Source organism: Eulemur rufifrons, chromosome 10 (genome assembly GCF_041146395.1).
Source record: "Eulemur rufifrons isolate Redbay chromosome 10, OSU_ERuf_1, whole genome shotgun sequence".
Taxonomy (NCBI): domain Eukaryota; kingdom Metazoa; phylum Chordata; class Mammalia; order Primates; family Lemuridae; genus Eulemur; species Eulemur rufifrons.
The window spans coordinates 11,202,970-11,217,332 of NC_090992.1; the positions used below are offsets into that span (position 1 = coordinate 11,202,970).

Here is a 14,363-nt window from a genome sequence, read left to right on the forward strand (position 1 = left end):
CTAGGTTTTTCACGTTTATAATCTACTAGAACTTGGATGCTGAACTCAATGATCGGGCCAGATTTTCATTGTCTGATTGTCAGATTAAAAAAAAATTACTTGACAAACATAATAAACCCTAGATAGATATACATGGGAAGAAATGAAATGGAATAGTATTTCCTTATAGTATTTTGTTTTGTTTACAAAGTGAGGAAGAGTAAGGGGAAGACAACTGTCTGCAAAACCCTTCTTGGCTAATGTATTAAAGTATGTCAGTGGCAAGGCCAAACCATGTCAAAAGCTGACATAATCTTTTACTCCAGTTACCCCAAATGGGTTAGACCAGACAGAAGACGTGAGTCTTGGAGGGTGAAGTCTCCACCACCAACATCACCACCGACAGTTCCTTTCCAGCTCCCACAAATGAACTCACTAAGTGAAAATATCTCCATTCCCCAGACTGGCAACCTTCATTGGTCCTGTGTTTAGGGCCTCAGGACAAGTGGCAGGGCGGGTGGGTAGGTGGAACCAAACCAAACAAGCCCACAGACAATGGTGGAGTCAAGAGGTCACTGTGAAAGTTTCTTTTAAAGCCACGTTTTGGTGATATATTACCAGAAGATGGGAAATCAAAAAGCCTGCAAAAAGAGAGCTGTCTAGTTTCTCCTCAGTAAGGAATGCCTGCCCTTGGTCCCCCAAGGAAGAGAAAGGAGTGTGTTTAAATGGAGAAGGTTCTATCTGGGTCACATCCTGACCGAAAAAGCTGCTCAATGTTCCCCGCTGGAAGGAACCCAATCAAGGAAGAGAACCAAGGTGGCTGCTCCTTGTCCCCCATCCTCTCCACCCCCAGCTCGCACCCTCCCTCCATTTCCAAAGGTTTAACCACAAATGAGTCATCACTGTTATTTCCAATTTGGTGTATTTTTTCCCCTTTTCAAATTCAGGAGACCCATCAATTATTTAGGGCTCTGTGATGATCTCAGGCAGTGACACCTCTGTCAGTCTATATGGCTTTTCTGAAGGGAAACCATCTGGCCTTTCTTAACTTGTTCCTCCCTGGGCTTCTCTCCCCGCTGGTTAAGGTGTGGCAGCCACAGAGAGAGCCAAAACCATCAATATTTCACAGCCGTAATTAAAGTAAGCCGAGAACTGTCGGCCTCTTGCAACTGGCTCCCTTTTCCAAAACAAGCACCCGGCATCTTGGGGGCGCAGAGAGAGAATTGGGCGTTTGGCTAAAGTTGGGGTAGGGGAGGGAGGGAGCCCAGCATTTCATTTAACAGGACCTTCTGGAAGTATAAACCCACGGGCCAGCATGGCGCAGTAAATTCCCTGGTGCTGGCAGAGGGCTGGGAGAAGAGAAGAGGGGCCTGGCCTCTTGGGCGCTCTTTTGACAACTCTTGGAAGGGACTAGAAGCTGGGCAGTGGGGAAGCAGAGCATCCTTCAGTCTAATGTGAATCAACTCCAGGACTCTAGCAAGGAGTTCTCAAACCGAGGGGGCGGGGCTGTGTGGGTGAGTTAGGGCGCAGGCCTCTTTGCTGCTGTCTCCCCCTCTGCCCCTTCCCGCAAGTCCCCAAATGCCAAGGCCCGCGCCACCATCCCGCCAGGCGGGCAGGAGAGCCCGGAGCCCTGCGATTTATACATCTATTAATTACCTCCAGCATGGAAGAACTGCCTATAAATACAGTGGCACTTTAGATAAAACTTTCATGCAGCTATTTAGATCCTTTAAAATATAAATGATTTCCTCTAAATTTTTTATCATAAATCAGGGCATGGAGCTAGGCGACAAGACGCCGATTTCCCCCCTGGTGGGAGCAAAGCCTTCGCTTGTTTTCCCTCTTTCTCTTTCTTTTCTACCTTTCTTTTTCTTCTTAAAAAATTTACAGAGGCTGGTTAATGGCTCTGCTTTTCCTTTCCGAGTCCAGGGCCCAAGGGGAAGTAATCAAGTGACGGCACGTTTTACTCCCTTTTCCCGGAGGCTGCTTAGTGGTGGGGAAAGCCTGTGGTCTCTGGTTAGCAGGTCTGAGCTCAAACCCTATCCCTGCCACTCATTCCTGTGTGACTTCGAGGAACACACTTAACTTCTCTGAGCCTCAGTTCTTCCCTCTGTAAAAGACGGAATAACAGTACCTACCTCATAGATAAGGTGCTGGGAGGATTAACTGACATAATGCACCGAGCCAGGCAGCCAAGTAAGAGCCCAAGAAGCAATGGGCTGTGTGCTGGGAGACAAGTCACTTCGCCTCTCTGAGCCTCAGTTTCCATATCTATAAAGAAAGGGTGAAGGGATAATGCTCACTTCTAGGGAGTTACTGTGAAGGCTGAATAAGACAACAGCAGACTCTAAATTTCTTGAAGCAGGAATCTCGTGGACTTTATTCAGCATTGTGTCCCCAGACCTAGCACATGCTGGGCACAGAGGCGGTGCACAGTAGGCTTTTGATGAATACATGAAGCAACAGAGCTCTGCTTGCTGAGGACACTAGCGAACAGTCTGAACTTGATTTCTATTTATGGTGATGGGTTTGGCCTCCATCCTCTTTCCCAGATCCACACTTAGAACCTTTTTTTCTTTTTTTTAAATATTAAATTTAATTTTATTTTTAATTATTATGGGTACATAGTTATATATATATATATATATATATATATATTTGGAGATAGAGTCTCATTCTCTTGCTGGGGCCGAGGTAATGTTTTCTATTTTTAGTAGAAACCGGGTCTCACTCAGGCTGGTCTCAAACTCCTGAGCTCAAGCGATTCTCCCGCGTTGGCCTCCCAGGGTGCTAGGATTATAGGTGTGAGCCACTGCGCCCGGCCTAGAACCTTGATGTATCTCCACTAGAAGGGCCTATGGAGCCTGTCTCCCCAGCCCTCTTGTAGTGATGAGAAAACTGAGGCCCAGAGCCCATGAGTGACTTGTCTCGGGTCACACAGCAGGTTAGCCATGTATCCATGTTTGAATCCAGACCTCCTTTGCTCTGTCTACCTCCCCTTGCTGCCTCTTCGCATCCAAGCTGGCTGGGTAAATGAAATAGCCTAATTTTTTGGCCCTGGAAGAGATGAAAACCAACTAGGTTGCAGGGGGATTGACCTTATGACCTTGAACTCTGAGATGCCTATGAACTGGAGAAGAGGAAGGCATAACCAGTCCTCCTTTGCCAGGAAGAGGACTATGTGATCATTGAGTCCAGACAGCACAGAGCTAGCCATGATGCTGACGAAACAGATAGTCTCAAGTCTAGAGGTCAAAGGTGAAGGCACAGTAGGACCTATGGATAGAGGGGGAGTTTAAAAAAGCCAAGCACTGAAATGTAGGATGTTGTTAGAAAAAGTCTCCTGGGCAATGACACCTCAGATCCAAACTATTGACCCTGATTCGTCATGAAGCAGTAGACGAGACCCAGAAAACATAGGAACTTCTCTCTTCCACTCTGGACCTCTAAAACCCAATTCCTGCACTGCCACCAGAAAGATACTGTGAAAGTGGACCTCAGGTCCTCTCATCGTCCTGCTTAAGGCCCTCTGATGGGTCCCACCTCTTCTCAGAATAACCACCCCCCGCCACAGGGTCCCACTCCTGGCCAGCTCCTCGCCCACCATTCGCACTGTGCTCCCTACGCTCCCGCCACCCACGCCTTCTTGCTCTTGCTTCTCCACCCAAGTTTGCTCTTGCCGCAGCATTTGCACTTGCTGTTCCTTTTGTCTTTCATTTATCTTTCAGGCCTTGGCTCAAAGGCCACTTCTTCCTTTTCTGCCCATATATTCTCTATTCCATCACTCTGATTTATTTTCTCTGTAGCAATTGTCAGTATCTGAGGCTACCTTTTTATTCCTTACCATCTGCAGAAATCTCAGCTCCACGGGGGTACTTGGTGAGGGAGGGTGACGGTGTGTCTTGTTTGCAGCTAAGTTTCTATCTCCGATCGTAGTGGCTGCCTAACGATAGGTGCTCAATAAATACGTGTTCAGTGAAAGAATGTAACTGGGAAGGGCTCTCAGAGATCCCTTGGCTGGTCTGCTCACTTGTAAGATGGGGAAACTGAGGTCAGGAGGAGGCAAGCACCTGCCCGGAGTCCTACTGACCGAGTCCCAGGGCTCTGTTCACGGCAGGAGGGCCCCGGGGGAAAGGGGGGCGCCCGGGGGTGCGTGCCGATCCCTCACTGATGCTCAGCGTCCGCTGCAGTCCCTCTGGGCGTCTCGGATCGTCGGAGCCCTCACAGACAATGCGAGGCAGCGGCCGACAGGTGAGTCCCGCAGCAGCTGCGCAGGCGGCGAGTACATGTGAGAAGTTTGTGAAAGGAGACGAGAGAAAGGACGAGGGAGGCGAGGCAGGCGGCTGCGAACACCTGGCCAGGCAGCCCCGCCAGCTGCCTCCTACGCTGTGGCATCTTGAGTTCGAGCCTTCCTATCGGGCCATCTCCCATTCCATCCACCCTGCCCCCCTCCCGCTTCCCAAGGTGGGGCTTGGCGAGGAATGAAGGTGGCTGGGGGTAGCGCTGGCTTCTCCAAGCGCTGCCTGTGCCGGAAGCGGGCCTGGAGCCTGGCCAGCCCCTGAGCCTCTAGAAATGAGAAATAAAACCTGCTCACCCCACTTCCTCAGCCCCTGCGTTTGGGCGGCAGGTAACTGGTGCCAGCCCAGGATGCCAGGATGTTAGTTAAGCGTATGGACTCAGGAGTCAGATGAACCTGGGTTCCAAGCCCCACCCCACCACTGCCTCACTGTGTGGCCTTGGACAACCTACTTAATCTTTCTATGCCTCAATTTTCTCATCTGTAAAATGGAGATAATAACATCAACATCATAGCCTTGATGTGGAAATTCAGTGCACAATACTTTTAAAGCACTTGGCCCAGAGCAGTGTACACAGGAACCACTGCATAAATGGCTCTTCTTGTTGTCACCTCCATCATAGGCAAACCCCTGGCTGGAGTCCTGGGGAGGATGCTATTCACGCATTCATTCAGCACAAATTGCATTAAGCTCCTACACGTGCCTGGCCTGTAGACCTGGGCACTGGGAACACAGAGACAGCTACGACTCATCCTCAGAAAAGTCCCAGAGTCCTTCAAGAAGCAGAGACCACAAAATATCATGTTCTTACTAAGAGATAATAGAGGAAAATGCAACAGACATTGGGAGCTCAAAGAAGGGAAACTCTCTGAGTCCCTGTGAAACTTACATGATTAGGACAGAGCTTTAAAATAATAATGATAATGAGACAGGTGACAAACATTAGGAGCAAGTTTTTCGAGTTGAGAGTCCCTGTCACCTGCATCCAAATCATGGATGTCTATTAAAAAGCACTTTAGCCCTTGTGGTCAAAATCTTTGCGTGTGGGCCTGGGATATTGTATTTTAAGAGGCAGCAGATGATTCCTATTCACAATAAAGCTGAGGATCACTGGCCCAGGGGAAAATGCCTCTGCCCCCCTCCCACCCTTACCCCTTTGCATCTCTGCAAGGCTAGTCCTTCTGGAGGATGCAGTACCTTGTGTCCTGATTTAGCTTTGATATGTCCCTGCCAGACTCTGAGATCCTGAAACAGTTTCCTCTATAAGTGCAGGATCTTCCACAAGACCCAGCTGTATTTTGAAGCTGCTTGTGGAATGATGAAAATGTCCCTTTTTGTGCCACTTGCATAAATGCCCATGTGGACCTTACTTGGATCCTCAGACAGATTTTGTTTGGCCCATAAATGCTGTGTGTGTGTGTGTGTGTGTGTGTTTAAATTGTAATTTAATGCCACGGAGGGGCTTGTGCTCTTCAGTTTACCACAGTCCCGATCTCCCCTTTTATCCACCAGCTCGAGTCACTAACTTATTTTACTAGACTTGCCCCTGACAGAATTTAAGTTTGCAAATCCTGGAAAGTGTACAGGCTGTTATCAACTGTCTTGTAAGTTTCCCCTTCCCCATTCCTTCCTGTATGTGGGTCTTTTTCCTCTTGTCTTCTCCTGTTAGCTCCAGGGCCTTCTCCAAAACATGGTCCTTAAGGATGGATGTCATCTTACTGTAGGCTGCCTAGAGCTGCTAGTAGACCTTAGATGGGAGCATGGGAAACACTTAGGAAACACAGGGGTCCAGGCACAAGTTTTTTTAAATTTGCAGTCCTAATACCAGGGGATGCTAGAATGGGAGCTGGTGAGGTAAAGGTTGGCTTTAGTGGCTTAAGAGGGCAGTTGGTTTTGTTCTGTTTCTGACCCTTGCATGACCCCGTTCCTGGCCAGTATCTCCCAGGCCCCTGAGGGGACAGAGCAGAGAAAGAAGATGGATGTGGGTGGGCCTTTCCCTCCCAGTTTCTGGGGGTTTGGCTTCACAGAAAACTAGGGTACTATGCAGTGAGTGTGGGTCGCAGGGCATCCTGAGGCCAGGCAAGATGCATAACCAGTTTCCACACTTTCCATCCCCCCTTTCCTTTTGGGCTTCTGGTGTTGGGCAGAAAACAAGACTGAGTGGTCCCAAATGCTGGTGAGTGATAAAATAGTGCTGCATTTAGCTTCTGGGGAGTTGAGGCTCCCTAGAGAGAAGTTCCTGATTTGCCAGAAATACGTTTCATTCAAATTAACCAGACTAGTAGTCTTTTGTTAAAGCTACAAGTGCTTAGCAATCATCTCCTCCAGATGGGTAAACTCCTTGTGGGTAAACGGAGGCCCAGCCAAGGTCACCCAGACTAAGTGTCAGAATGCAGCCCAAAACCTGGCCCTCCTGAAGCCCATGTTCTGTTGTGTATCCTGAATTTCCTGATATCCCATCACCCTTGCTCTGTACCTTGTTCTGAACCTACCTCCCCTGCACTGCATTGCCAAGTTCCCAGTCAATCTTCTGCTGTGGATTTTAGACTGGCGACTCCTTGAGGGCAGGGATAGAGTATGAGTCACATCTTTGTCCCAGCCCTCGGCATGGGGTCTGGCACAAAGCAAGTGTTGGATGAATGGCGATCAAGGAGCCACGGTGTGCGCCTGCAGACAAACCATTTTCCAGGGAGATGCCTCAGGCCACTCCCACTCCCAACTTTCTTTTTAAGTTGAGGAAGAAAAGAGGAACTAACATTTATTCTATGATTTCAATGTGCCAGGCACTGTGCCAAGTGCTCGTCTCAGTGTATTGCTCACAGCAATCAGTGGGAAAGAAACCGTTATGCCTGCTTTACAGATGAGGACACTGCTGTCCAGAGACGTCGAGATCGTGTCGTTGGTGTCAGGGTCTTATGGTCTTGGCCAGCAAGAGGCAGAGGCACATTCTGAATCCGAGGGCAGGACCTGCGCCCCAAGGCACCAGATTGCGAGGAAGTTTACCGAACACTAGTTTCTGTGCTCAATGCTTTCCTTACTACTGTAGCTCGAAACATCTCCACCAAGACCCAAGGAGGCAGACGGTAGCGCAATTCCCATTTTAGAGCCGAGGAAACCAAGGCTCAGAAAGGGTTAGGGCTGCGCTTGGCCTCCCGCACTTGGGCTGAGTCCTTTTCCCCAGTCTCGGATCTGGCTCGGACCAGGAGAGAAGCGATTGGAGGTCGCGACGTGAGCAGGGAGCCCGGATCTAGCCAGGGCTTCCTCTTAGGCCGAGGGTGGTCCTTTCCACCACCCTGCCCCCCACCGAGTTAAGATTCTGGGAAACCCCGTGCGCACCCCCCCCCCCCCGCACGCGTGACCTCGCAGGTTGGCTGACGTCCCCCAAATCCCTAAGACCGCTGCCCCAGCGGAGGCGGCGGTCGTGGCGTGGGGGCCACAGCTGGGCGCGCGGGGGTTTCTCTCCCCACCCGAGCGCAGCGTAGCGGCGGTCCCGGGATTCCCCATCCATTATTCACGATGTTTACTAGCAGGGCGGGGGGTGGGGGGTCGCAAGAAAGGAGAGGAAAGAAGAGGGAAGGAGAGGGAAAGACAGGGTAAGGAAGAGGAGTACTAACCCCGGGCCCTTAAGTTCTGAAACTTCGGGAAGGAAGACCAGGAGGCTAAATGGGAAGGAGCCCAGGAAGTCAGGTGTGGAGCCTGGCTTCCAGTAGGCCGCCAGGAAATATTGGTGGGATGGACAACTGGAGGAGTGGGTGACTGGCTCTGCTCCCAAACAGCCATGTGGCCTTGAGCTCATCACTTAACCCCTCTGACCCTTGTTGTTCTCATCTGTAAAACGGGATAACCGCGCCTACTTCATTCGGTTGGTGTGAGGGTCGCATGAGCTAGTTGCCTAAATGTCCAGCACATATTAGGACCTCGTAATTGGTAGTTATTGTTATGGGGAGTGGGGCTTGTAAGCGCTGGCTGCCCAGCAGAAGTGCACTGACTGACTCCCAGGGCCCAGGGCAGGGACGCTGAACTGTCACTAGTCTAAAAAATACTCAGTAAGCTACCTTAGGCTGAAGGGTTGAGGAAAGGGGGCCCAGTTGTCTTTTTCAAACGGAAGCAAGAAAGGCAAACGTGGGGAGGAAACCACTCCTGCACCGGGAAGGCAGTTACTGCCCCCACTTCCACCCTGGCTGGAGGCTGGCGGGGAGGGCGTCACCAGGGGCTCATTCTGGCAGCCCCTCACCCTCCCCGGGGCCCGTCTGGGCACTTGGAGGCGCCTGCTCGCTGCGCCGCGGGGCCGGACTCTGGTGGACGGCTCGGGCGTGGGGCCAGGAGCGCCCTGGAAATGGGCAGTTTGGCGGCAGCCGGGCCGACGGGGGCTGTGTGTGTGTGTGTGTGTGTGTGTGTATGTGTGTGTGTGTGTGTGTGTGTGTGTTGGGGGGTTAGAGTAGGGTCAGCTTCCCGCCCTCCGCTCAGCCCAAGGCTGCCCTTCGATCCCTGCAGTTCGAGTTGGGACAGGACAGAGGGGTTTGGGACTTTTGGAGGAAAAATAGTCCACGAAGAAAAAAGGACTCGGAAGGTCTGGAGGGCTGGAGCCGGGCGGGGCGGGGCGGACTGGAGGAGGCCAGGCCAGGCCCGGGTATAAATGCCGTGGAGGGGGCGGCCGCCGCGGGCGCAGAAAGGCGCGCCGCGAGCTGCTGTCTCGCCTCGCCTCCCGGGCCGCCCCTGCGAGCCCCGAGCGCGTGAGCACGCCTGCGCGCGCCCGGGCCCTTCCTGGCAGGCTGCTTGTAAGATGAGTGAAGAAGCAGGTGGGGGAGAGGGGAGGCAGCGAGCGAGAGGGCGAGGGGAGCGCGGGCGCTGAGCGGCGCTCACTTGGAGCGCGGCGAGCTAGCAAGACAAGCCTGATTCCATGTCCCCCGCTGCCACCCTGCCAGGCGTGCGAAGATGATGGCCATGAACGCCAAGCAGCCTTTCGGCATGCACCCTGTGCTGCAAGAACCCAAATTCTCCAGCCTGCACTCCGGCTCCGAGGCCATGCGCCGAGTCTGTCTCCCAGCCCCGCAGGTACGTAGTGGAGCATAATTACCGCTCTAAGGCACATTTTTTGACAGGCACTAGCTTCATGTTTTTTTCATGTCGCCCAGAACAATCGCCGCTGTCTGAACCCCTCTCCTTGTCTCCCCCGCGCTCTCTCCCGGCGCGCTCTCTTTCTCATTCATGTCTCTGATCCACACGTCTGTTCCAGCAGAGCTGCTGCCTCCGTATTAATTTTTATGACCTGGGCTTTGAGGAGAGGCATCTCGGTTGCTTGAAAATGTGTTTTAATCCTGAGTTGACAGTATTCCCCACTGACCGTGCTGTGCGCCTTCTCGCTTGCAGCTGCAGGGTAATATATTTGGAAGCTTTGATGAGAGCCTGCTGGCACGCGCTGAAGCTCTGGCGGCGGTGGATATCGTCTCCCACGGCAAGAACCATCCGTTCAAGCCCGACGCCACCTACCATACCATGAGCAGCGTGCCCTGCACGTCCACTTCGTCCACCGTGCCCATCTCCCACCCGGCCACGCTCACTTCACACCCGCACCACGCCGTGCACCAGGGCCTCGAAGGCGACCTGCTAGAGCACATCTCGCCCACGCTGAGTGTGAGCGGCCTGGGCGCCCCGGAGCACTCGGTGATGCCCGCACAGATCCATCCACACCACCTGGGAGCCATGGGCCACCTGCACCAGGCCATGGGCATGAGTCACCCGCATGCCGTGGCGCCTCACAGCGCCATGCCCGCATGCCTTAGCGACGTAGAGTCCGACCCGCGTGAGCTGGAGGCCTTTGCCGAGCGCTTCAAGCAGCGGCGCATCAAGCTGGGGGTGACCCAGGCGGACGTGGGTGCAGCTCTAGCCAATCTCAAGATCCCCGGCGTGGGCTCGCTCAGTCAGAGCACCATCTGTAGGTTCGAGTCTCTCACCCTCTCGCACAACAACATGATCGCGCTCAAGCCGGTGCTCCAGGCTTGGCTGGAGGAGGCCGAGGCAGCCTACCGAGAGAAGAACAGCAAGCCGGAGCTCTTCAACGGCAGTGAGCGGAAGCGCAAACGCACGTCCATCGCTGCGCCGGAGAAACGCTCACTCGAGGCCTATTTCGCCATCCAGCCACGTCCCTCATCCGAGAAGATAGCGGCCATCGCTGAGAAACTGGACCTTAAAAAGAACGTGGTGAGGGTCTGGTTCTGCAACCAGAGACAGAAACAGAAACGAATGAAATACTCGGCTGTCCACTGACTGCGGTGGGGCGCCCCGCTGGGAGCCGGGAGAGCCTAGTGCGCATCCCCCCGGGTTGGGGGGACGGTTATGGGGAACTCCAGGGCGCTTCCGGGCAGGTTAGGCTCTCTCCCCCGAAGCCACAGACTTTTCCCTTTATCCCGCCTGGTTGCCTCCCGGCCTTCTCTTTCTCTTTCCTTTCTATTCTCACCAAAAAAAGTTTTGGCGCTTGGAAAAAATTCAAGAAGGGCGGGCCTGGAGGGACTCGCGCTGTCCGTGGTGCTGAAATTCGCCCTAGCGCGCTGAAAGGCGCGACCTCAGGAGCTACAAAGCAGAGGATGGTGAATTGGTCCCACCGCCCGAAGCTAGGGTTAAAGCGCCACTTCGCTAAGCGCGATTAAGCGAAGGGTGAAGGGATGGAAAGGAAGCGATAAATGATAATACAAAGTTTAGGATATCTAAGTGGGACCCAAACATGTACTGGAGATTTATTAAAGTATATAAAATACACGTATGTTTCCAAAGGATAGCCTTATACTCCCTTCTTTGCCTAAATTCTATCCATCTTATCCTTTGGTTTGCCGTAAGTTCTCATAAGGTAGCATGAAGATCAGGTTCAGGGACAGTATGCGGGGAGTTTCAGACTTCGAGCTGTTATTTTCCGTGGTAGGCAGGACTCCAGAAAATGTGAACCCAGTCTGGCGACTGAAAATGCTGGGATCGCTTGGCTGTTTGCAAGCCCAGCGAGCACCAGCACCAGCCCTGGTCATCCTTCACGACCTGCTGGCATTTGAGCGGTAATGGACGCTTGCTGGAGAGCCGGGGTTGGTAGTGTTCTGTACTAACTGAAGACTCCCCCACCCCAGCTCTCTGTTCTTACCAGGTTGCGAGCTCAGCGTGGAGTCCGCTGCTCGAAAGTGACTGTAACTTCTCTGAATCATATGCAAGTCCTTCCAACACATCTAACCTCGTTGCCCGTTTATTATTATCGTTGTTAGCATTGTTAATTCCTATTATTTATTTAACTCTGCTTTTTCCCATTCCCTCTATATGGGTGTCTCTCGGTAGAGGTTCACTTACAGTTTTGTGAGGGAAGAGGAGCAGGACCACCGGCCTGGACCCTTCCCATCCCAGCCCCTCTGGCTCAGTCATATTTTATTTTTTCGTTCCTTCATGTAGTTTGCGTGTTGCTGTGTGACCTTTGGTTTCGTTCTCCGAATAGATACAAATAAAATATTAAGTTTTATTCTCTCTTTACCCTTTGAATTAACTTCTTAAATAAATGCTTTATTTTTCAACCCGAATCCCAGTGGTTTTCTTTCTCAAAGGCTGAGGGGTATTAGTCTTGGAAATGATTTAGAAATGAGAAGCCAAAAGGGCTGGGCTGTCACTTACTGCCAGGCAGCCCCCAGCCATCTCCTCTTCCTGGGCCAGCTCACACACATTTGTCACCCAGATCTCCTCTAGGGAGATCCAGCCGCTGGTCTCTGGACCTCAAGGTTTCAGGGCACTTTCTTCCATGCTTCCCAGCGTGGCATATCCACCAGACTCCATTCCTCAGTGGCACTCAGACAGCAAACTTTGAAGCCTGACTGATGGGAGTTCAAGTCCCAGTGTCTCCACTCATGGGCTGAACCATCCTGAGGCTAGTTTTTTGTTTGTTTGTTTTGTTTTTTTAACTTGTGCAGGTTTCCTCTAAGATTGATTGCAGAATGAAGGTGCTAATACTTATCTCTCAAGATTACCGCCAGGACTAGGCAAGATTGTTTATTTAAGACGTTTATTTAAGTAGTGCTTGGGCTTAGAAGGAAACAAATAAATTATTTTAAAAAATTCAAATGGCTGGAGAGGAGGTGTGGGGATAGAGGCAAAGAGGGAGAAAAGTGTTTGCTGGGACAGAGTCTTTGGGGGCCCCTTTGGAGTCTCTTCAGAAATGCATTTGGAATTCTCATCCAGAAGGTTACTCACTCTGTGGTCTCTCTTGGCTTCACTGATGTATCTGCTGCAAAGCACCTAGCACAGTACCCTGCACATAGCAACAGATGCCAGGTTTCTTCTCTCTTTCCGCTCCCTCTGAAAGGGGAAGGAAATCTTTTTATTTGTGAACCATAGAAACATCTTCATGATTTAAAAATTAATGCTCCAAATCCAGGATTCATCTGTGCATTCCCCTGCTGCTTCCTCAAAGAGCTCTAGGTCATCAGACCCCAGCCCGAAATTCGGAGCAGAGTAGGTTTCCCTTCGTAGCAGCGCGCCCCTCCTCCACTGCAAAAGCCAACTTGTGGATCGCCCCTAGCTCTCTGGGCCTCAGCCCCTCGCCCCCGCCGTGTGCAACAGCCCCAGCGATTCCTCCACCTCCCTCTCCATCGGGTGTCCTTTAATAATAAATGCCCTTATGCCATTACATTATATTGTGGGTTTTGAAAATTTAAAATACGGCTGATGCAATATTAATTGCCTATAGTGGTATAAAACACAGGGCCGGAGCCCAGGAGCCGGGATGCAGAGGAGGTGGCCGTGAGCGTCCCGCGCCGAAGTGAAGCGCTCCAGAAGGACGCGCTTTTGAGGGCTTCGAGGTTTCCTGCAGGTAAGTGCATTCGCATTTTCTGGCCCGGGAAAGAACCAGATATCTGCCTCCATTCCCTTTTCGAAAGGTTCATTGCTGTTATTTATTTAGTTTTTTAAAAATTAACAATCACAAAAGTTTGGGAGACTTTTTTTGGAGAGGACGAGAGGAGTCACCTTAATGCAAGATCTGCTCCAGGACTGTCCGGATGCACCAGGTTCAAAGTACCAACCGCGCCTCTGCGCTTAGTCTTCTTCGGGCGCCAGGGACTCTGGCGCGCAGGAGTATTTTGACCAGTTTCTACCTGCAGACGGGAGCTGCCGTCCAGTCTGCGAAGCGCTTCACCCTCTCCCTCCCCCTGAGTGCGCCCGGCCGGCGCCGCAGGCTCTCTCCTCCGGCTTGCTCAGGAAGCAACCGGAGATGTGGTTTCCCCCAGGATAGTGTAGTCGCCTCTGCCACTTGTCCGGCAGAGGCACAGACCTCTGGAAGGGTGGGGTGGTACCAGAAGGTGTGGAGTTCACATAGGCCTAGGTTGCCTCCTCGGTGGACCATTTCCTAACCGTGTGACCTTGGGCTAGTCCTTTTATTTATTTCAGAGCCCTTACTACCCCCTGATAGTACTCTCTGCTGACCGGCTGTAAAATGTCCCAAAATTTATTTTGAAGAGTAATTGAAAGTGAATCCCAACAGCACCTGGAGCAGGTTTTCCTTTTCCTAATCCTGCCTGCTTGCAACCTCACTGTCCAAGACTCACTCTGCTGGGAATTTCTTTAACCTGTACCAAAAGGAAGTGAGGTCAGTGTTTTGGGCTGTTGACATGGAAAGCTGCATGGAGCCTTGAGCCCTGCCTGGCTTGAACTGGGGCCTGATGTGGAAGGAGCCAGGCATACACACTCCAGCTTGGCTGGAGCCCTGGCAGGCAGAACTTAGAGGCAGCAGCCCCCGGCTCCTGAGCTGTGTTATCTCTGGCCAGTGGCTGCCTCTTGCTGTGCCTAAAGTTGTGCCAGTGTTGTTTACTATTTCATGCCCAGTGCCCAGCTCAGGGTCTGGCCCAGAGTGGCAGACACTAGATATCTGTGTACAAAATGAATAAGGTTTTAGTTTTGTAAAATGAAAGCACACCTTCCAGCACACTCCTGTCTGGATTTCAGGTGGTTCACCCACCTGATGGTGGGTGAACATCCCTGGGAATAGGGGTCAGGGTCAAGGTGGTGTTCTGTATCAAGGAGCTTTCATTCAAAGGTGGCCAGTTTCCTTTCTGTTCAGATGGAAGA

The 14,363-nt window shown here is 51.9% G+C and overlaps 1 protein-coding gene across 1 annotated transcript; it reads left to right on the plus strand.

Annotated features, from left to right (window-relative positions):
• Window positions 1-8,938: 8,938 nt before the first annotated feature.
• On the plus strand, window positions 8,939-11,827 carry POU4F3 (POU class 4 homeobox 3). Its single transcript, XM_069483825.1, has 2 exons — window positions 8,939-9,332; window positions 9,648-11,827. Exons 1-2 carry the CDS (start codon window positions 9,213-9,215, stop codon window positions 10,542-10,544), a joined length of 1,017 nt encoding a protein of 338 aa, XP_069339926.1. The 5' UTR covers window positions 8,939-9,212; the 3' UTR covers window positions 10,545-11,827.
• The last annotated feature ends 2,536 nt before the right edge of the window (window positions 11,828-14,363 follow it).

Coding starts and splice junctions, on each gene's coding strand:
- POU4F3 (XM_069483825.1), top strand. CDS start 9,213: ATGATGGCCATGAACGCCAAGCAGCCTTTCGGCATGCACCCTGTGCTG. Junction 9,333..9,647: donor TCTGTCTCCCAGCCCCGCAG/GTACGTAGTGGA, acceptor TCTCGCTTGCAG/CTGCAGGGTAATATATTTGG.